This window comes from Nyctibius grandis, chromosome 18, assembly GCF_013368605.1.
Source record: "Nyctibius grandis isolate bNycGra1 chromosome 18, bNycGra1.pri, whole genome shotgun sequence".
NCBI lineage: Eukaryota > Metazoa > Chordata > Aves > Nyctibiiformes > Nyctibiidae > Nyctibius > Nyctibius grandis.
In genome coordinates this window covers 6634608-6657458 of record NC_090675.1, presented here as the reverse complement: position 1 = coordinate 6657458, position 22851 = coordinate 6634608, and the positions used below count along the sequence as shown (strand labels likewise).

Here is a 22851-nt window from a genome sequence, read left to right as displayed (position 1 = left end):
GCCATTAGTGCTTTTCCTTTTTCCACATCCCATTGGTTTATTTAGAAGAGCTAATGACCATTTTTCAGAGGTGTAGACACCCCTTCCTTGGGGCTCTCATGACCAAAGGAAGTTTCCTTGGGCTGCAGTGTCTGGGAGAGCTGGAAAAGAGCTTTGTTTCCCAGGTCCATGCTGCTCTTAGCTGCCGCTCCATTGTCTTTCATGTACTTGGCACAAGTGGATGTTGACCATGGTGCAGAGCCTGATGTTTCCGTGCTGTAGCTCTGTGGAGCTCCACGATGGCGGCCAAACTGAGCTTACAGCATGGCAAACAGTGATGCTGGGGCTCTTCAAACTGAAATTATGCCCAAGGTGTTTGTGCACCAAGTGAGTGAACAGTGTGCATTGTGACTTTGGCAGGTCCAGGGAGGGCCCCTTGCTGGCCACCCGTAATCTTTGGTCACTGAAAAGGTTCCCAGAGGACCCAAAGTTGTTGCTGGGTGCCTTCAGCATCCTCTTTGCACCATGGAGCAATTAGCCAGGCTCACACGATTGCTCCTGGTGCTGTTGACAGTGCATCTAGTTGCTATTCCTTTTTATTATCACATTTGCCTGTTTTTTGTCAGAACTGAGTCAGTGTCTTGCAGGGAGCAAACCTTTGTGGGTATCTGGAACCACTTAGTGCCCAGCCGATGCTAACGGACTCATAATGATAAGCAGATCTGATTTGCCTCTGATGATGTGGCCAGTGTTGTTCTGAGTCATAGTTTTAGTCATGCAAGGTTCAGCCACACGATTGCTAACCCTCTTCTGACTCTTTGACGTTGATGCCAGGATTAAGAGGAAGCATTATGGGGAAGAGAAGTGTTAGGGCATAACTGTAAGTAAATAAATAATGTTTTAGGTGGTTTAAAACCAGGGGTTAAGCTCAGCTCTGGTGTTTTGCTAAGATCACCCACAGAAGCAGTGACCATCCCTTGGAGGATGGGTGGGTATGACTCGGGAATGGGGTGGCATCTGGATTGCCTCCTGCTCAGAACCCGTCTGGTCCTCACCCACCTTGTCACATGATGGTGACCCACACCACCATGCCTCAAGGTTTCCCTGCCCTCTCAGTTTGTAAATAAGTTATTGCAGTGTGTGAGTGTCTTCATCAATCAGGGACTTCATCATGGCTTGGGTTTATAAACCTCGTCTGCATTTGTAACTGGTGGGAGCAGGGAGAGAACAGCTGCAACCATCACTGGACGGGGAGCACAGCCTTCTCCATCCTGGCCATAGCTTTTTGCCTGCTTGTGCCCCATCCCTCCTTAAGAAGTTGTTTTCCTTCAGTGTGATGAGTTCTTGCTAAAGTAGTTAATGTGAGCTTGGAGGCAGAAGGTGGGGGAAGCTGTGAACACCACACACATTATAAAAATTGGCCCAGGGGGACGGCGAGGGAGTGGGTCTGTGAGATCGCTGCTGATGGCAGTGTTGGTCGGGGCTTGCTGGATGGCTTGTGGAAAGGAGCAAGGGAAGGTGAGAGCAGCGTAGACAGCACACATGCTCCAGCCTGGCATTTTCCTCCCTTCTTCCCATCCCTTAAACCCAACTAAAAGTTCAACTCTGAATAAGCAGCACATCGCTCGCTCTGAATATCAACTACTTCTGGGTGAGGAGCACATCTGTAGGCACAGCAAAGCCAAACGTGGGGACGTGCGTGGCGTTTGATTTGCCTCCAATGCAGATTCTCGAACAGATGCTTGATGTGTGCATCGCACATCAGCTTGTAGCGCCGTGTACGTGACTATGGCTCGGAGGAGGAGGAGGAGCAAGGCATCTTTTGACTGTACTCAACACAAATTTCAAGCTGAATGCTCCCAGGAGCTGATGGGTGGCCTAAACGCTCATAGATCCTATAGGCGATGGGGGTCTTGGGCATTACCTGGTTATGCCATGCTTGTAGAGAGCAACCCTGTGCATTTTCACCTTGCAACCATGCAGAGTTGCACTGGGTGCATCTTGGAGTCTCCAAGTTGTTTTTTTATAATATATCTCTCCTGGCTGTTGAATGCTGTAAAAGGAATTTTCAGCCAAAATTGTGAGTTCTCTTTCTTGATATTATGATGCTGCAGTCTCCTAAGATCCTGATGGCAGGAAGGTTTGTTCTCTGCAGCTTAAAAAGAATGTTAAAGGGATATTTCTACCAGGCAAAATGTTTTGGGGTCTGGTTTCCTTGCTAGTTAACAGTTTTAATTGAAAAAGTAGTCAATAAGGGGATAATGCATTTTGTAATGGCATCGTTCTTCTGAGGTTGTGGAAAATTCTATAATTAAGCTGATAATTAAACCCTGTGAAGTTAGTTATGATCCCTGGCAAAGGCACAGGGAAGTCATGAGCAAGGGTTTGCCCAAAGTCTTGTTCTGAGTCAGACACAGAGCCCAGGAGTCCTGGCACCCGCTTTCTCATGAGTCATGTGTAGGACTAAGTCCTGCGTCTCCCCTGTGGATGAAATGACATTGTAGAAAACACAAATTGAATAACTCAATATTTTGGTGTCGCATATGGATAGATCAAATATATGCACAGGCAGGTATTAGAATCTCTTTAAAATGTAAATTGTTTTCTTGCTAATCTGGCTAACTTCTTTAACCCAATTTTCATCATAGTGTATGGTTTTGTTACTGCCTTTCCCTTGAAGTGATGTACTGCAATGTGAATCGCCCCGAATCCACTGTCACCTTGCATTACCTTCCCCAACATGATCCAACGTGCTGTGACTGATACAATCCGACTTGATGTCATAAACTGATGCCTCCCATGGGGAAGCAGAAGGAACACATTTTCTCGTAGCCCATAAATGTTTTAAAGAATGGCTTTCCAAGTGATGGGGTGCCCACCCCTTTCCTTTTCTGCTTAGTACGCTGTCCTAGAAATGAGCTCCATCCTGCAAGTGCTCAGCCCGCTCCAGCTCTGCAAAGCCCTCCAGCGTGTGCTGAGCCCTGAAGGTGTGAGCAACTTCAGCAGTTGGATGGGGTCATCTTGCAGGTTATGGGATCAAAGCTATTATGAATCCCTGCTGGGTTTCCTTTCAGAGCCCGCATCACTGGCTCAGGATATTCACTCTTGTCTTCCTGAAATTACGGGCAGAGCCTAGTGAATAGAGATCACTGTTCTGGCAAACGAGCGTTTTGACTCTGCTTATTTTCACATTGTGTTTCTGCAAAGATAAGGGCATGGAGAGATTTCAATCAGTGGTGCATGTGCTCAGATCAAGCGTATGAAATGTAATAAAAAGGACAGATAGCAGCATGCAGCGCATGTGGTACAGATGTCACGCAGGGCTGCTGCAGGTACTGCGGTCAATAGTGACAGTTTAATAGTAGCCCTTGCATTGATCAGCTTTAGTCTGATGGGTTTAGACACTTCTTACACCTGATAATTTAGCAACAGCAACTACATGGAGAGGTGGATGCAGTCAGTTCCAGCTGAATTTGAATACAAAACAACCAAAAAAGTCTTACAGTTGCTAATTCTCTTTCCAGACTTGAAGGAGGGCTAATTTATCCACCCATATCAATTGACCTAATGATATGTAGGAGGATACATCTATGGACTGATAGACAAAGGAGAGGCATATAAACATTGATCTACCCTGTTCAGAGAAGCAGGTATTTCTAAGATCCTTTAACAGGCACGAATTTCCCTTTCTTTGCCATTTTCATTAAGCATCGCAGAAGTTCTCTGAGGGAAAAGTAATATTTGAAACAATGCTCAGATATACTTCAAACAGCCACACGCCTCACTTACAAAACATACAATATACTGGAGGGGCTTGGGGCTGCTTAGGCTCAGCTCATTAATGGCAGGAGCAGCCTCCTCTTCCTGCTAATGGCACTGAAGCTGTGTCTACACTGCCTGCTCTGCGTGCTGAGCACACAGGGCTTTTAAGAGTCGGATGCTGATGGAAAGCTGAAATGAAATGCCTTGTGGATTCACAATAGTCTGGCTCTTCCCTCTGCATGTACTCCCTTCCTCTGGAGGATGGGGTTGGCCCTGTAAAAGCTTTGCAGAGACCTGTCTGTTTGACAGCTCTGTAGAGGGGAAGAGCCCTGGCCATGCTGATGGCTGCTGTCCTGCCAAAATTGATTTTTTTTTGAGAAGTGACTTGCCTGCAAACTCTGTGGGGCTGGGGAACAACCTGTTCATCTCTATTTGTGCATCATCTGGCCCTGTCTTCAGGTGTGGGTATGACACACCACGGGCCATTCATTGGGATAACAACAAATTTGGGTCTGTAGGCACCATGAAGTTGATGTAGGAGGTGCCATAGCGCACGTATAGGTCCACGATATGCAGCAGATCCAGAGCAGCATGTTGGACATTGGCACTAAGTGGTACTTCAGTGGAAACATTGATCTTTTTCTTTCATTCCAGGGGATGGCCAGGTTGATTTTGATGAATTTATGACTATTCTGGGACCTAAGCTGGTATCATCGGAGGGCAGAGATGGCTTTCTGGGAAATACAATAGACAGCATATTCTGGCAGGTAAGTGGGTTTTTTTTTAAATGCAACTTTAGCCAACTATCAATAGCTTCCAGAACTGATTTGTTGAGGAGCACAAGTTGTTTTGCTAAGCGTGAATGCTTGTGTAAAGGCTACTCAAGTCCCTCTTGCTGTGTGCTGGGTAAGACGATCCTATGTTGCTGGAGGGACCCGCTCTCAGCTAAGCCCTGTGCAGGAGGAAGGGAAAGCGCTTACCGTGGATGAACTGTGGTTGAACACAACAAATCACCCAGTTATTTGTGCAACATGTTTGGGAGCATTTTGGAAGTAATTTTTGGGAAAGAACAACATTTTTCTCGATGAGTCTTTTGAGTTAGGAACCTTGAACCTGTGCGGCTGCTCTCAGAAATGTGCCACTGTTCAGCATCCCTGGACTGTGGCGGAGGGATGCTCCAAGCAGAGTAAGGTGTGCTGTGCAGGTCACGTCTGATCGGTGCTTCTGCGGTTAATTCAGGTCCAAGGCTGAGGACAATGATGTTGTGCCAGTGGAAGTTTTACCCATGGTGCTGCCCTGGGGTGGTTTGGTCCTGCTGGTTTCGGGCATCAGAGGGGAGGCAGGTTTGACAGCGAGAGCTGCCTTATGTCTCTCACGTAATGTGATTTTAAACAGCATTAGACCTTCCTGGAAATCAAGGACAGTCCAGGCTCTTATGGTGGGGATTCAAAATCTCCCAAAACACAGTGCTGCACATTTCTTGCCAATGGATAAAATGCGTGGCTTCCTGTGAGATTACTGCCCATTTCATTGATCATCCAACAGCCTTTGCTTGCTAATAAACTTCGGCTGTTACCAAGTTTATGTGAATCAAGAGTCAAACATCGATATAAGCATTTCTGTCTTCTTTTACTACCTTCCAGCATTGTCCAGACTTAATTGGGTGGAGTTTTGTAAAAGTCTTTTAGAAGTCTCTTAAAATGTTGTTTCTGGCCTCCTGGCATGTGATAGAAATAACCCTGGAAATCCTGGTCTGGATTCTCATATTTAGTCATCAAAGGAAGAGTTTGGCGTTGGTGAAGCCACAGTGGTTTGTAACGTACCTGGAGGGGATGCGGGAGCTGAACTCACACCATGAAGGGCAGGACTGTGGCAGTCACAAATGTTTTATTGCCTCCATTGAGCCTTGCAAACCTCATCCCAGCACATGAGCAACAGGGAGAGGAGGAAACACCATCCTGTCTCACTGAGCCATTGCTGCCTTCCAGATCCCCCTAGTGAGAATGGCCTCACTGGAGCAGTTCAAGAAGCAAAAATACCCATTGGGAAAATCAAGTTCATGAGCTGACCTGTTTGATGGGGAAGCAGGGAAGTCTGGAGCCCTCCCTAAAATTCATCTCTCAGGTTAACCCGCTGCCATTTAGTGACCCTTCAGCCCATGTAAATGCCTGCAGTGGCTTTGCTCAAAGGAAGCAAGGAAGGGAGGACGTGTGCTCTGGTTTTAGAGCAGCAGGACTCCTGGACTCAGCTTTCGCCTTGGCCTTTCATGCAGCGGGAACCATGGTCCTTGTGCCCCCCAAGACTGTGGTGGGATGAGTGAAAAGAGCGCAGAGACTTCAGATAACCAGCCCCACAGTGGGAAGGGACAGCCCTGGGGGTTGTCCACAGGCAGTGAAGCTTTGTCTGAATTGCACAAGTGCTCGAGGGCCTTGGAAAAAAGAGTTTATGGTCTTTTACTTGTAAGAGTAAAAATACATCTCTCTTCACAGCACTTTCCTGGATTTCAAAGCCCTTGAAGAGAAGGCTTCGTCTCACATTTCATTTCTCCTGGGTTAGGAGAGCTCATGAAGAATACATTAATTTTCCTGCTTATTCCTATAGAAAAAGCAAGGACAAAACCATGTAGGGAAGTGCCATTCAAGGAACAGATTTCTTTTGCCCATTCCTACCTGGCTTTACCCAAGCCTTCTGCAGGGCCATGTCACCTCATCTTTAAGCAAAGCATTTATGCATCTGCATTATCTCCTGTGAGATTACGTCTGATTTGAAACAAAGCCCTTTTTGGAACTGGAGCCTGGCTGTGTTTCCCATATCCCTCTGATGTCCAATTTTCACATCTGTTGGAAAGGAATGGCAGGGAGGGGGTGATGAGTTTGGGTTGCTGATAGAATCATAGAATCATGGAATCATTTGGTTGGAAAGACCCTTTAAGATCATCAAGTCCAACCATTAACCTAACACTACGAAGTCCACCACTAAACCATGTCCCTAAAATAGAAATAATGATAGAGCACTTCACCCCTGCAGTCATCCCCAGGGAATGATTTTAAGGAGGGGTGGTGCCCAGAAGCCTGTAGTTGTGACTGGTGCTAGGTGACAAGGGCAGCAAGGGTGGGACAAGAAGGGACAGCTCTGCCTTGGTGTCAGCTGGCTGGGCAATGCTACCAGGAAGCCTCACCTCAATGCTGCAGGCAGTAAAAAGTGTCTTGAAGAGGCTTTTGTATCAGTCCCAGGGGGAAAGAAAATCCATGTTGACATCCAGAAAGGGCCTCCCCCTCTTCCACCCAAAGAGCTTCCCTCCAACTGTCATGGTTTTGGCTCTCAGGGTATTTTTGCCTAGGGTCCAGCTTTCTATGCTGTGGCATCCCTCCTGTCGTATGTGTTGCCTACAGAGCGATGGGCAGCCCAGGAGAAGCAGGATTCAGCTGAGACCTGAATGTTGGCAGGTGTTAGAGACACACAGAGGTATTTTCCATCCTTGATTTCCCATGTGGGTTTTCAATTGAGTCATATCAGTGTGTGTTTAAGGCGGCTGACTCTTACTTTCTCAGGTAGCGATGATCAGTTCTGCTCCAGTTAGAACAGCTCTCCGCAGTCCCTCAGCCGAGTCAGAAGGTATTTAGGGGGCGGGAAAAATCATCCCTGCAAATACTATTTCAGGCCGAGTCAATATAGACCAATGATATCAGGAGAGCTGAGGAAACATGGACTCTCCTCTATCTCAGAAAGTCTGTCTTTCCCAAGTGAGATGCAGCACACACCAAGCACTGCTTTGCAGAGAACATCCCTGGGTGCCTCCTGCTCTGTTTCAAAACAGTTTTCTCATCCTCATGCCAACTGTGTGGAAATGGAAGTAACACGTACCCATCCACAGACATCTTTAACTGTTTTACATTTTGAAGACAGTCTTAAACTGCCTTTAATATTTTTTCTTAAATACACAGCTGTCAGGTAGCCATTAGCCAGTCCTCAGTGTGCAGGATCATGGTCAGAAGGAGATGAAGGCTGGAAGCACCCGATGAAGCCCCATTCTCCCTGGTTTGGGGCAGACCTGCCATGGCAAGCTTGCAGCAACGATGCAAACATGCCCTTTGGCTGCTTCCACAGGGGGTGTATTTATTCAAAACAAAAATATAAAGAAAAAAAGAGCACAGATGAGATTTTGGGAGTACCTGTTGAACTCTGGTTTGGAAGCTAGTGGGAGGAGGTGAGCCTGGCCCTGTGCAGGGGTGTTGGACCTCCCATGGTCTCTCACAGGGTGTCTGCCCCCCTTCCCTCTGTATTTTTTAAAAAGTGGCTACCCATCACTCGCCTTCCTCTGCCCACCTTCTGCTGCTCCTGCTGGTGCTCACACTTATTGTCCTGAAGCTGGTTTTCTTTAGTGTGTCCAACAGTGGTTTTGCAGTGATGTGGTAGCTGTTGCATGGTCAGAGAGATGCTATTTGACCAATTTTCAGGCATGTGCATTTGTTTTTCCAGAGGCCAGGGAGTATGAGTCTGGTTCCAGTTACGCACCGAGGGCTGTGTTTTGTACGAGTGAGTTTTGAGGCATTTCCAATGCAGGGCCATTCAGGTCTGTAAAGCGATTTAGATCAAGAGCATTACAGAAAACACAAACGTCCCTACGGGTAAATATTAGCTCCTTTTTTTAGCAAACAGACTCCAAATCTGTCCACTGTGCCCTGCCATTCTGAGCCAGAGAGAGGGATGAAAAGAGAGGGGAGAAAATGGGATTTCATATTCATTTACAATTTCTGCCCAGATTGTTTCTAAGTGCAAAGATCTTTCAGGCACAAGTGTTAAATAGTTCACACAGGACGTAGTGTAGTGGATCTCCAGTCCATGGGGGTAAGCAAAAAAGAACAGAAGTAATAATCATCTTGGATTATAGGGTTTTAATTAAAATAAACCTCTCTGTCTTGGCTAGAATGCTTTTTGAAGTCAGAACAGGTTTGAAAGTTTAAACAACAGGGCTGCATCTGCATCGGATGCAGAATGAATTCTGTACCCAGCAGCACTGATGGGATTGTTTCGAAAAGTCAGTACTTTGTATGGTGACCATTTGAGAGGCAAAACGCTGCCCGTTATTTTTTTCCCTCTCTCTTTACTGTATGCACGTGGAAGCTGCAGAGGTCAGCATTCAGCCAGCACTAATGCATTGACTGTGCAAGGATATCTGGAAGCTTTGTCTTGCATGAGGGAACAGCACTGGATCATCTGCTCAGACATGGTGCCCGTTCACTGCGTTAGATATCGCCCGGAATAATTCACTGGTGTTTAGAAGGTGGCTGGTTGGTTTGCGATAAATAAGGCTGCTTTGCAGGGAAGACCAGAATACCAACGTGGTGCTTCAGACTGGGGAGATGCTGCTCAGGGTTCTCATTTTTTTGCCGTAGAGATGTCTCTGCAGTTTTGGAGGGGGCAGTCGGAGAACTGGGGAAGCAGGTCCTGCAAACAGAGCAGCTCAGCAACTGCTCGTGTTTTCTGGGCTTGGAAAAACATTTTTTGTCTCACCAGGCTTCCAAATACCTTTGCTCACGAGGAGGAATACACTGGGTTTTATGATCTTCGGTGGATGAGTAGGTACAGCCAAAGCTAGATCCCATGGCACCCCTATGCAAGGAAGGAGGGGTAGCCAGGGACAGGCCAGAGACAGCAGAAACCCCCATGCTCCTGAACCACCGAGCTCAGCAGAGTGCACCAAAGGGCGTTTTGCTCCCTGGATGCAGGAAGGATAGAGCAAGGGCCACATCCAGCTGTGCAATATTGGTGGCTGGGGAGGGGCTTAGGGAGGTGAAGGAGGGGCTCAGAGCTGGCTGTGAATGAGCGATAGCAGAGGTTCGTGGCTGGGATGGGACACAGTGGTTTCGTCCTCCCAGCACGACTGCTGATGCTTTAATGATTTGCTGTGCAAAACCGCCCATCCGTAATCTTGTTTGCAGTTGTCACTGCAAATGCAACAGCGTCCTGGGGGAGAAATATGGGCTCTCATGGTCTGGTCAATCAATTAGTGCTTTAATAGAGTGAAATGAAGGAGAAAATGTGTGGGAACCTCAGTGGCACAGGGCAGGGTACGGAGAAGCTGTGGCGGGTGATGGTGTGGGAGGGAAGTCAGGGGCTGGGGATGAGGATTCGGAGCCACGCTGCCAGCGAGGCGTGCGAGTGGTGTGTGCCTCCAGTGACGCTTGGCTCTCTACAAAGATGGTTTTGCTTAGAGAGAAATATTCCTTTATGAAGTCCAGTAGATAAACCTGATGCAATTTATCCCTTTATGTGAGTTTTCTCCTCTTGTCTCTGCAGAGGAGTTAATTTGATGATGGCAAATTAGCCTAGCCGGAGCTGTGGAGAAAGTGTTTGTGTCTCTGTGTGCAACTTCACATGGTAACAGGTCCAAACCCCACTCCCCACCACAGACTGTGGCATGGCCGAAATAACAGCTTTCCTCTCGCGGCAGGGCCAGCCAAGTATGGGGTGTACATGGCCTCCCCTCCTCACCCTCCTCCTCCTCCTCCTCCTCGGCTGGTGCGGCCCCTCTGTATGCGTGTGGGATATTGCTAAACCCCAAGATAGGAGATAGGCCATTTTACATCTTGTGCCACGATTGCTTGCTGGTAGTGAGCTGCTCTGCTGCAAATACCCCTTGATTTCAGGATTTCAGGTGCTGCTGTTTCAGCATTTCAAAGAACCATCTCAAGTTGACTTCTGTGAAGGAAGAGAGTTAGTTTTGCAGTTCAGGGTACCGGGTGATGCTTGGGGTTGGTGGTCAGCTCCCCCCGCCGCATGCACGAAGCTCCAATTCCTTTGAACTTTTGGAAATGACAGAGCAACGAAAAGAAAAATGAAATAAGTTGATGCTTTTTAGGGGAGCAGAATCTGAAAAGAGGTGTCGCAAAGCAGACAGGCTGGATGCAGGTGCCAGATTTCAGGGCTTTCAGGAACTGTGATCCCCTGTGAAGATAAACCCATGAACCTCGGCTTCCAGCACTTGTGTCGTTTGTATTAAGAGACAACTGAGCTAATATTAATGCTTATTTTATGGCCAGTTGGTATGCAGGCACATGTTTTCACAAAATTAGCCAGTACATTAGGTTAAAATATATCCTTTCCCCAATACTAGCTGCTTCTTGCTACATACCAGCCCCATCCTTGCATTTTTCTACTGCCACATCTTTATTATGGACTGGCGTGAAAACTCTACTGAACTACCTGCTCAGAAATGCTCTTGTAGTTATTCAAATAGCCTTCAGTAGACTGTATCTCTTTTTCCTGCTGACATTCAAAAGTACTTGAATCCCAAGGGCAGTTTCAGAGCAGAAGTGGAATATATTATAATCGTAGAATCAAATGATGATGAAATCCTCCTGGAGTTGCTGGTTCTGCTCAGGAAAGGCATGCACTGGAGTGCTGCAGAAAGAGAACGCTTTTCCCCATGATTTTTGTTGTTTTGTTAACTTTGTAAAACATTTAAGAGAACAAGAAGTAACCACTATGATGATGGTATGTCCAGGCAGGTGGAGAGGGATCTGAACTCCGGTCCTGGTGTGTCCGGAGCCAGCTGAGGCTTTGCCTTCTTCTGCCTCATCTGTAGATTTGCTTGGCTTCCTCTTTCTTCCTAGGTAGGATGGAGCTCACTTCAGTCCCATTTAAGCACTTGATTTAGGAAAAAAAAGCACCAGTTTAGTGCTGCATGTGCCTCAGACTAGAGGCTTTAAAATAGGTGAACAGGGAACAAGCAAACTCATGTGGGACAGGGCTGGAGAATGGATCAGTCCAAAATATCAGCCCAAAGCAGCCTTATGGGCTGGAAGGGGATGTGTGCCGGGTATCCGGGGTCAAACTTTTGGGGCTTGCTCTGAGCTTGCTGAGATGATTTAAATTTGTGCTCAGCTTTGCATCTTCTTGATTCATGCCAGACATAACAGCGCAGGCAGAGAAATGCCGGCATAAATCTTTCAAGATTGGGATCTTGGGAACGAAGGGAAGAGCTGACTCTTGCCTATTTGTACTGTGCTCCTTCCTCCCCTATTGAAATGGTGTTTTTGTTTAGGATAGCTGTGTAATACCTTAGAGAATAGTTATGCTGCTGATTAGAGATAATCAAAATGTTTTAGTGAATCCAATTTTATTGAAAAATTACCCTTTGTTTTTTCCCAAGTGAGACTTTCATCAAAGACTCTTTGAAATTGCCATTATTCCCAGAATTTCTGCATTATTTTTACTGAATATGTGCCTATTTTTTATCATCGTGTTTTTATATGGTTTTTACTCACAAGTAACATGGCATTCTTATTTATCTGGAGCATGTTTTTCAGCTAACAAATCAAATGGGTTTTCTATTATAACATTTGTAACGGAAAATGGATCCATTTAGGACCTGGCAAAACGAAAATGACTTAAACATATTTGATGTGGGTTTTTCCATTTTTTTAAACTCATAGTAATTTATCATGTCTAACTGTTGGCCATAGCTTTTTGGTTGCTACACATTGCCTGTCTGGCTACCAAGCCAGTAGAAATGCACCTGATTTAGGGCAGGTATCTCTACAACTGGTGGCAGATACTTGCAAATCTTGCAGCACTACTATTTTTTTGAGTGCATTTTTTTCTGTTGTAGTGGTGAATTGTTCTCTCTACAAACTTCCTACAAATCTCTCTGGGTTCCCATGGGGTAAAGTTGATTATGATCCATATATTGAAGAATAATCACTCCTCTGACAGCCTGCGTCTTGCTTTTCTGACAGCCCCTCTCTCTGTGACAGTTGTCACTAATGTCATTCCTGGCTATGGCCAAGGACAAGGAGGGCTCTGCCACAGCAGGGTCCAGGGAAGGAGCAGTGCCAGCCCTGGGAACAGGGGCAGGGGAAGGGTTGGGAGACCCTCAAGCCCTGCCGAGCTTTTCTCACCTCCCGGCACGGGCCGGTCTGATTGCTTTGAAGACAGCTGACTGTTGATTGCTGTACAGGAATTAAATTAGGTGAGTTAAAAACCCGTATCAATCACCGTCATGCATACTTGCATACGAAACATAGACTCAAAAGGTTTATGGTAATCAACGTGGAGTGGCTGATTAAAGTCCATTAAAATTCACCAGAAAAAAAATCTAATCCTCTCTCTCCACTTCCACCCCGGCTCTTTCCGTGTTTGATAATCGGTGCTGACTTCACTTATCATCCCCAACAAAGTGCCCCAGGATCAGACACATTACTGCTGACATCACGACAGCACGAGTACGTGCTGTACATGCACGTAGAAGCAGATGGGAAAGGAAGGTATGAATAATTTGTTTTATAGCAGACAAAACATGGAATCTGTGGGAAGAAACATACTGAAAGTGGTCTATCAATCATAGTCGTGCATCCAGGGACACCAAAGAAATACAGATGATGTTAAAATTTTAATTGCAATGGGTATTGACGATTTCAGAAATCCTGTGGTGTGTAGTTTATTGCATCTCAGGAATTTCTGGTGAATGTGGTATCTTCCTTTAAAATATACTCCTTCTTTGAACATGAAGCAAGTATAGTCTTCACTGAGGAGACCGCTTCTAACTTTCCTTCTCTGAATGTGTCTCTTCCACGACATGCAGAAACATCCCAGTTGTTAATCACACAAGGTCTTTATAGACCTTATTACAAGACAGTGTCTGTGACTAAACCTCCATAGGATTGTTTGCATTATTATTTCAGGGCTCTGGCTATTTCAAAACCTCCAGGCCTGTCTTGCATGTGCCATTTGATACACATCTAAATTGCTCCTAGAATTAAATCTCCATCCAGTTAATTGAACACCTGCAAAATTAAGTCCTGGGCTTAGAGTCCTTTGATGAAATCAGGTCACAATTGTTAGGCACTGCCTTCGAGTAGACACTCAGGCTCTGATGTCTCAGAGATGCCACCATGCCAAGGGCCCGGAGTCAGCCGAAGGCAGGGAGCATCGCTGCCTTGCCTGCCGCAACACGGCCAGCAGCAGATGCTTTTCCAGTTCTTGGCTGGTTTTAATGCACCCCAGAGCGGGTGTTAGAGAACTGAATGGGTAATGGAGTCACAATTAAGCCTTTGTGTAGCCTTTTGTCATTCCCTGTTGTTATTCTTTCTGGTCATGTCAGCAGTTTGCCCTTCATGGCTCTGACGTTGCTGTGCGTGATCTCCCCTCCGTGGCTGCTGGCGTGGTGCTGCAGGCCATGCCCCTGCCGTTCTCACCTCGCTCGTTGTGCTTTCCTTGCCGTGGAGTGGGTACCTCCGGTCACGCAGCGGGGTTGAGATGCTCCCATGACCAGCCGATCACCTCTCTCCATCACGGTGTGCAGCATAGCCCTTGCCTAACATGCCCTTTACTTTTATCCCATCAGGGCAGTGGTTTGTGGTTTTTCTGTGCTGGTAGAACACAGTTATGCTGATGATGCTTTTGGACCAGAGAGTGGTACAGTTTTCATCACGTCAAGTCTCAGACACTTAATTATCTTAATTCCTTCAATAAAAAGAGGGAGACAGGAGGAGATGTACCAATACCTTAACATACCTCATCACAGACAGCTGTATGACAGTATACGTATGTGTAGAGAGGGTCTGTGTTAAAACGCTTTTTTAACATTGAAAAGCTACTCACCTGAAGGAGAGGAGAAAAGGGAATTAGTGCAGTTCAGCCCCACAGAGACAATAATTCAACACCCTTGTGTGCTAATAGCATGATTTACTCTTAAAGCTTGTGGTTGCAGACTGCTTTTGCACAGGGTCTGGCCAATGACTCCTGAGCAGCCCCTGAGTGCGTGTTTGCTTTTGGTTTTCCCCTGTTACTGATAATTAATATAAAGGTCCATGGGTTGGTCCTACAAAACATGGCTAATTTGTACGGCATTCCCGCTGACTTCAGCGAGACCTGCCTTGATGAGCACTGCTCCTACTCTTTGCTTTCTAGGGTGATTTTTAGAAATTATTGTGTTGTTGGAGTCTCTGTCCTTGGAGATATTCCAAGCCTGAATGGACACAGTCCTGGGCAACCTGCTCAAGCTTTGAGCAGGGGGTGGGAAATGCAGTGGTAGGGGTCCTGCAGGAAAGCAAAGGGTGGGAAATACTGTCCAAGGCCAGGTTTGGGCACAGGATTCCAGAGGACTATACGGGCTCCCGTGTTACTAGCAAAGCTTTCCAGCACTGCACAGGCAGTGGGATGGTCTGGAGTAGCTGCTGTTTGCATCGATCTGTGTCATCTACTCGTGCTGAAACTCCTGTGACATTTGGCATACTCAGAGCCCCAAAGGCTGCCATCCCTGTCCTCCTTCACAGCTTCACCGAGGCTTGTTCAGAAGTAAATTAGAGCTTTCCTGGCCCTCTTTGGTTACAGCAAATATAAAGTGGTGATTTGTGGCAAATCTGACCAGGAGTTGGGTCTGACTGTAACAGTGCAGTAAATACCGCTGGTACATGGCAGTCAACAGCCTTCAGCCTTGAAGGCTTTTTCTTTTGTTCTCATTTGCACATGGCCAATTCCCCTCAGCTGGGATGCAGCAATTGATTTTTGTTTGCAAATGCTTGGCAGGTACAGCTGTACTGCAGGCAGGTAGGCAGCTCCAGAGCTCATGAAGGAGCCCTGCTAAGGTGCTGACCTAGTGGCCTAGGGGGTTATGTTCTCCGCTTGAAATGAAAATGCAAATTTCTGATAATAACCTGGAAAACACTGGGGGTGATTTTATTTGTTGGATGCTGTGTGCAAATGTTTCCCTAAGTTTTGCAGGGTGCATGGATGCACAAGAGCCTCTTTGGTGCCTCCTGACTCCATCCAGGGCTGCAGCTTTGGCCATATTCCCTCTGGGTTAGTCACAGGAAGAAGATGCACCCCTTAACTCCAAGGGCTGCATTATGGAGCAATGTGATTTATAACCACCCGAGCAGTGAGGTGTTAAATGGTGCTGGTTAATAACAAATCCAGAGGAGGCAGGACACAGCTCCGGCGAGTCCCTCTTTGTCAGCAGGTCCTGCTGTTGTCCCAGTGGATGTGAAGAGAGCTCGTTTGAAATAACTTGATGCTCTGTTTAAATACAAAACCCAAGCAAGTGTAGTAATCACATTCAAAATAATGAATGCCAAAGAAAATGAGATATGGAAGTCAGTTGAGAAGACTTTTCTGTAGCTGGGGATAAATAAAATACTTGATTATGAGAACTTTAATTCTTGATGTTTGCATCTGAAAACCTGCAGCTAGAGGTCAAAGCCTCTCTTTGTTACAGAGATGGAAAAATTTCTTGTTAATAATGTCGAAGTAAAGAGCAGAAAGAAGATATAGCTAATAGGAAACAGGACAAAACACAAATAAATCCATAAATTTGAAGCAAACTATTACTAAAATGGAAGTTGGAAGTGGAAAGCCCTAATACTGGAGATGGGCTCATGCCTTAATGTCTGGAATCGGATTTCAGGATCTCCTGAATTGCTGGATCGTAATGATAAAAGACACGTTAATTGAGTTGATGATTGAAAATACTCCACAATTGCAAAGATTGAGGGCATTTGCTGTCAAGGTGTTTTAAGTCAATTGCATTATATTTACAGAATTGGAGGATCTTTTGGGTATAATGACAATTCAATTGAATTTGAAGAAGCAGTAATATTATATCTCAGTCTGTGGGTCATCGTGGGTGGCTGGATGATGAAGTCTCATTCGCTTTTTGTATGAACAAGACATTTAGAGACTTTCAGATCTGACTTAAAATATCACTGACAATAAAAAGGCCACATTCTTTCAATATGATAAACTCAGTGATTCATAAGTCTCTCTTCTCTTTGGAATGGGGTAAAGTACCTAAGCTGAAAGTGTTTCCTGTGTTTTGACTTAGAAAATCTGGTTTTCAGTCTGTAGCAATGGGTAACGACCCTTGCCCAAGGGTAGGCACAATTTTAAGAGGTGATGGGGCCACATTTGGAAAGCCAGATCATCCCCATGGGCACCTGTAAGCCGACAAAAGGCTGCATCAGGGTGCACACCCGTCCATCAGAAATCGGTCTGCGAGACACCCATCATGTAACATAATCCCACGAGCAGATGCTGTCTCAGTAATTAGCTCTGCTGCTAGATGAAAGGCCCGTGCTACATCGCGCTAAGATTGCCTGCTTCTTCACTGTAATTGCTAAAATACAGCAGTGCAAAAGCAGAAGCTTGGGCTGTTGCTTTGGAAAGTTATTTCCATGCAGCTCAGGGGAAAAGTAAATCAGTTAATGGTTTTAATTAGCAATCTTTTAATGTCTTCTCCTCATTGTCCACGAGGAGCTCTGCAGAGATGGTGCCCTTCCCTCTGCACAGATTGCAAAGGCTCACAGCACTTGACCACCCTGGGTTTTGCAGCCGGCCATGGCAGTGGGATTCAAACTTCCTCTCTCTTGCTTTAATACATCATACGATAGACAGAAACACCCCTTTTTTTTCTGGTCAAAATGGGCTTGGGGATCCATTTTAAGCACCCTTTCCTGTGTGGTCCATAGGACCTCTGTGGCAGAGCCTGTACATGGGCACATTTCTTGTAACTGCACTAATTTCTCTGATTTCCCTCATTCCATTTGTCCCTTGGCTACTTGGGGAATAAGTCCAAGTGCTGCACGTTTTAATTCTTTATGTCTATGCAGCAAGCAGGAGTTTAACATCTCCTGGAGCACTATCTCAGTGTGTAATAAGGTATCGAGGGAGCATGATTTCTGAAATCCCAGGAACTAATCTTATCACACAAGCAGAACTTGCAGTTGTTTTCAGGATATGATCGGATTGGTGAGATAAATTTTTAATTAAATTAACGTGATTCCTGGTTTTGATAGACACTTCAGTTTTCACAGTTCCTGAAAACAGACCACATAAGATCTGAGCAGGTTTGAGATGCTGAGGGACGTGGGGGTTATTGCCCCAACCTCCTGGGACAGCCAGGATTGCAGAGGAGGGACGACAGGCTGCAGCCTCAGCAGGCAGTGGAAATATAAGTGATGGCCTTGTGATGGAAATGGCTAATGAATGAGGTCATGTGCTTGGTGATCGCTCAAAATCTCCTGTCATAACCTTGCTGAAATGCCATCTGCTAGAGACTCAAGAAGCCCGTGCTCGTCAGCCTCAGGAGTGTTCGAAAGACTGAGCGCTTTGGTGTGCATCAGAGGGAAGATTCTCATGGGCAACTACTTACACTAGTTCATCACCTCTCAGACTTGCAGAGGTCGGGCAGATTTAGCCCCAAGGAAGATCTCAGCAAAGTAGCTGGCACGTCTCTGGCACATAACCCAAGCTGTCACTGCTCTGGCAGCATCACAAGCAAACACCTTCCTGCGGAGAGGGTCATTTCCCAAAGCTCCGGACCAGTGTGTTGAGTCAAGCCCAGGAAATCCTGTTTTTTCCCAGTCCCTCACCCCTGCCGGCATTCCTCAACCCGTCTGCATTCCTTCCCACTGAGCTGCTGCTGTCCCAAAGCGTTCTCGTGCTTATCAGTTTTTCTTGCATCAAGGGCTTTTAGCACAGACAGTGTGGTTTTAATGCTGGCCATGTGCATCTTCCTTCCCCATCTGTTTTTTTAATTGCATCTAAAATACTTCAGAGCAAAAATCTCATCCTAATAAAATTGGAGATTATAGCCTCTAGGAACAGAGAGGAACGGGGCACCCACTCCCCATGTATTGTTCCAAGTTGCCTGTGGAGTGGATAATTGGAAATGATTGTAAGTATGTGTGTGTGTATACATTTATTTTATTAACAACCTCTTCTAGCAGTGTTACAGAGCATCACAGGTTATGTACGCTGTGAATAGATGCTGTGGTCTTGCCTGTTAAAGAGCAAGTTGTCCTGAGTAAACCCTTTGGCTGTACATCTCAACAGCACTGTGTACAGCGAAGGGTGTTAAAAGCCATCATTTTGAAGTCATCAGAAGTGATGACATAAAAAGGAACAACTGTTAGTGTTTTTTTGCACGCACCAACACTAGCAGCTTCTGCCGCTTCCATGCTCCGGCAATTTCTGGGCCAAACCTTTGCCGTGACCAGAAGGCACAATGCCAGTATTTGCCCGTTTTCTAGGAGGCAGAGGAGGGATTTGCCACCTTGCCTTGCTCCCAGTGAAACACCCAGAGAGTATTCCTTCTTCCAATCTGTCATTTTACCAGGAAACATTGGTTGCTGGGGAAAAATAAATGTTTGGCATTTGCAGTTTTGATTCTGTTCCCCTCTCTTCTTGCTCTTGAGGGTAAGCACTGTGTCTTGGATTTAGCTTAAAGCCAGCCCTGCAGAGATCAATACGTTGCTGTAATGTGTGTAAAATAATTTCAGATAAACAAAACAATGCAGGCAAGTGGTTTTCTTTCTACTGTAGTGCCTACCTTAGCCTTGGCCAGAGCCTCCATACACAGGAAGACGTGCTCCATCCTCCTCCAGTCCTCATTGAAAAGTATTTAGCTGTTTAGCTTTGCTGTTTGGGTGCTTTATCCTGCTGCTTTGGCTGAGATTTCCTCTATCTTTGGTTCATTTTTTTTTGTGTGTGTGGAGTTCTGTATGAAGTAAGTAGTTCTCAGAAGGACTGCCAAGCAGGGAAGCAGTCTCAGATAATAATAAAATTTGTAAAAAAAACCCCCTCCCAAACCCGCACCGTTATCTTCTTGCAGACATACTGAAAATGCAAAATCAACTTATTAGCCAAGCATTCAGTCCTGATTTCATGATTTTATGTTTGGCTTTTGTATATATAATATCCATTTTCCACTTTCATAATGCCCGACAAAAAAATCATTTTACAATCCACTCCTATTTTGTTTTTGCCTATTTCCAGTCCAGTCAAACTCAGCAACAAAACAGCTGGCAGTTCAGATGCAAGTGTGATTGCAGCCTAATGTGGTATATTTAGGGAATTTGAGGCCTACAGCACTGAATTTGAGTTAGTAACTAAATCTTATGTCGAGGTGTTGCCCCTGGCTGACTGAAGAGGTACACTGCCAAAATGAAACTTTGACAAACAAGCTGGTTTCCTCCTTTCGTTTTCAGTGGGAAAATTTGACTTTGAGTCAGAAGTATTAAATAGTACATTTTCAAAGTGGAGTTGTTGTGGAATCCCATAAACTTTGAGATTTTTTGACCAAAGTGATGGCTCAGGCTAGATTCTTGTACAAAATAATGCAATGTGACAAGGTGATGAGTTCACATCAATGATCAGTATTATCCATTCATGGGAGGCAAATGATCTAAATTTCTATGGATAATTAGAGAAAAAGGAGCAGGTGGTGTCAGGTTTTCCTGTTAATTGTCAGCAACATAAGTAATTTACAGCAACCGTTAAGATGCTTTTCACTCCTCTCAGCAGGAAAAGGGCACAGTTCTCCAAAATGTACACTTGGCTCAACAGTTCCTGGATTCAGGTAAAATTTAAAGTGTAGCGTAGAGTACTGAAGAGATCTCAATGAAATCCACATGTGCTTTCAAAGTCAAGACTCAGCTTCTTGGCCTGTCAAAATAGCACGTGTCTTAAATAGCACATTTACATGAAAGGCTATTCTTGGTTATGCCGGTGTGAATCAGTGGTGTGTTTACATCTTGGATGTCATGGGGTTCTGCTCCACTGCATCTCGGAAGGGAGATGGTAGGATGGGAGAAGTTACAGAGAAGGGAAAGGAAGACGGTCACCATTTCCAACACTTCATCTACTTCACCTTTCAGTATTCAATATTTCATAAGGAATTTACTTCTTGTAGACCTCTAAACCCCGCCATTGACCTGGAATGGCACTGGAGCAATGGATTGCACCATTAGCATCTAAATATTGGGTAAAATACTAATTCATCCTCACAGAGTCAACAGAAAACTCCAATTTAAGCAGTCACTTTTTATTTTTATTCCACAAATTACAAATGAGACTAGTGATGTCTGGGGATTACTTATGCCTTTCCTTTTGTTCTATAATTTAGCAAAGTCTGTATCTTCCTGGCTAATCGCCACAGACCACTGATCTGAAACAAGTCTCTGCCAAGGCTGAAGTGAAATGAAGAAATGGGATATCATTAAGGGTGGGAGGGAAGGATTTACTGCCCGTTGTGGTTGCTGTGATTGCCGCTGGTGACAGACTCCTAAGGAACGACAGCACCAGCCCCAGCACTGCTACACGTGGACTGCATCCATGTGCTGAGCCAGCCGACAGCCCCTGGAGATGACTCTGCATTAGCCTGTTGGATGATCTCCTATGTTCTGTTGGTATTTCCCAGTGGATGGCAAGCCTGTGGTGCTCAGGAGCCTGGGAAACTTTGGTAACCATCCATCAGTTCCCCACTGGGATCTCATACCTCTAGCAAAGCAACACAGACAAGCACAGTCCTGATTCCTCTTGTGCTGTTTTCTACAGTAATGTGTAGCTCTGCCCAGTGAGTAAAAGAAAAGGCTGCAAAGCTGAATTTCATCTGCAGACTGCAAATCACACATTTCACAGCCAACAGCCATTCTTACAGCTGAACAGATTGGTGATGGCTCCTTCTACTGGCAATAAAGCTAACATGAAAAGCTAGTGCCAAGAGCTGTTGTTTGTAGAACAGGAACTACAATTCAGAGCACAGATCTGTAGGTGACCCTGAAGTACTCAAATCCAAAATCTATTTTTTTTTCTTTTTGAAGTCTACATTGAGGACTGTGTTTGCTTAAACTAAAGCTCTCAAGCTCTGAGAGGACTAATGAGAAAACAGGCACTAGCCTCATTTGGAGATGACCACAATGACCTCGCATCTTCTTCTTGGTCCCTTGAAGACAGAGAAAGCTCTGTCTTTTCCAAATAAGAAATCTTTCAGTCTAGTCTAGTCTAGCTCCTTAATGCTTCTCGCTGTATTTATTGATTTGAGCTAGGGGTTTGCAGGCACAATGAGAATGCTTCAGCTGAAAAGTTTCAGGTGACAGTAGACCTGGCTCCCCAGCGCAGAGGCGGCTATGCAGCACTGCTCAAACAGGTGACAACCAGTTGCAACTTGGCAGAAGTTTCCTCAGTATTGGCTGCTTTGTTACTGCAGCTGGAGCCCTTTGAAGAGCCTGAAGCATTTCTAATTAAACTCAAGACGACTGAATTTTGTATTGTCCAGACTCCTCCCTTTTCTCTCTCTCTTCACTTTTTTGAACTGGCAACTCATAAAAGGAAATAAGAAATGTATTACAGACCAGTCATGTGCCCGTGAGAAGGTCCCCCTTCTTCCAGCAGCTCTTCAGGAGTGAAGTTGTGATGTATGTAACACCACATAAGCATGTACATGTGTAGAGTGGAACAAGAAAGACCATTACCTGGCTCATATGAAAAGCTTTCAAGGACCTTGCTATGATCTGAGTCACCAGCATCTTAGCAGCATGAATATGATTTAACAAACATAAAAATGGGAGTTGCTTAAAGTTCTGTTGAAAACATGTGCCAGATGTCACTTGTTTGATTCACATCGCATCCAGGGAGAAAGCAGTTCACGCTCAACGCATCTGAGTAAACGCCAAAGCTTGGGAAGAGAGCAGGCAGCGGAGGGGTGCACAAGTTGGAGCCAGATCTGGGAGCACCCATGCCGTTGGGCCACCAAGAACTGCCTGGGGTCTTCTGGCAGTGAAGGCAATGGGTCCTCCCGGATCCTGGGGCTTTGGTTCTAACAGAGCACCTGGTAGGCTGTGATTCAGTACATCCAAGGGAAAAGGAAGCAAAGAAAATTTCCAGGCAACATGATTTGGACAGAATGGTGGGCTGCATGGAGGGTTTGAAAGAAATCTTTTATTCATTTGGGTTTGCTACTTGTACATCCCTGTTTTGGTGAGCATGTGAAGGGACTATTGCCTCATTCAACATGACCTGAAGCTGGACCGACTGTTGTGTTTTTGGAAAGCAGCTTTATGCATCTTTGTTTCACCACGTACAGTCCCATTTTGCAGTTCCTCCAGTTCTCCGTCTCTGTGGGAATAGTCCAGTCTGGGATCACAACCACTTTCACTGTCTCCTGTAATGGACTCAAATGATGGAGTTTGAGAGTAACGTGCAAGAATTAAGAAACAAAGGAAATCAGCCAACAGCATAAACGGTTGGATTACTTTTAAATCAGAACACAGCAACCAACAGAAAGGCCAAAGCTATCTGGATAACTAATGCATGATGAATTATTTCTTT

General features: G+C 45.5%; 1 protein-coding gene across 1 annotated transcript in view; it reads left to right on the top strand.

Moving 5' to 3' along the window:
- Positions 1-22851, top strand: part of CALN1 (calneuron 1) — a 92496-nt gene that overhangs the window by 47735 nt on the left and 21910 nt on the right. Inside the window, exon 3 of the mRNA XM_068415852.1 lies at positions 4396-4508. Within this exon, the coding sequence (XP_068271953.1) occupies positions 4396-4508 (113 nt within the window). The remainder of the gene's footprint in view (positions 1-4395; positions 4509-22851) is intronic.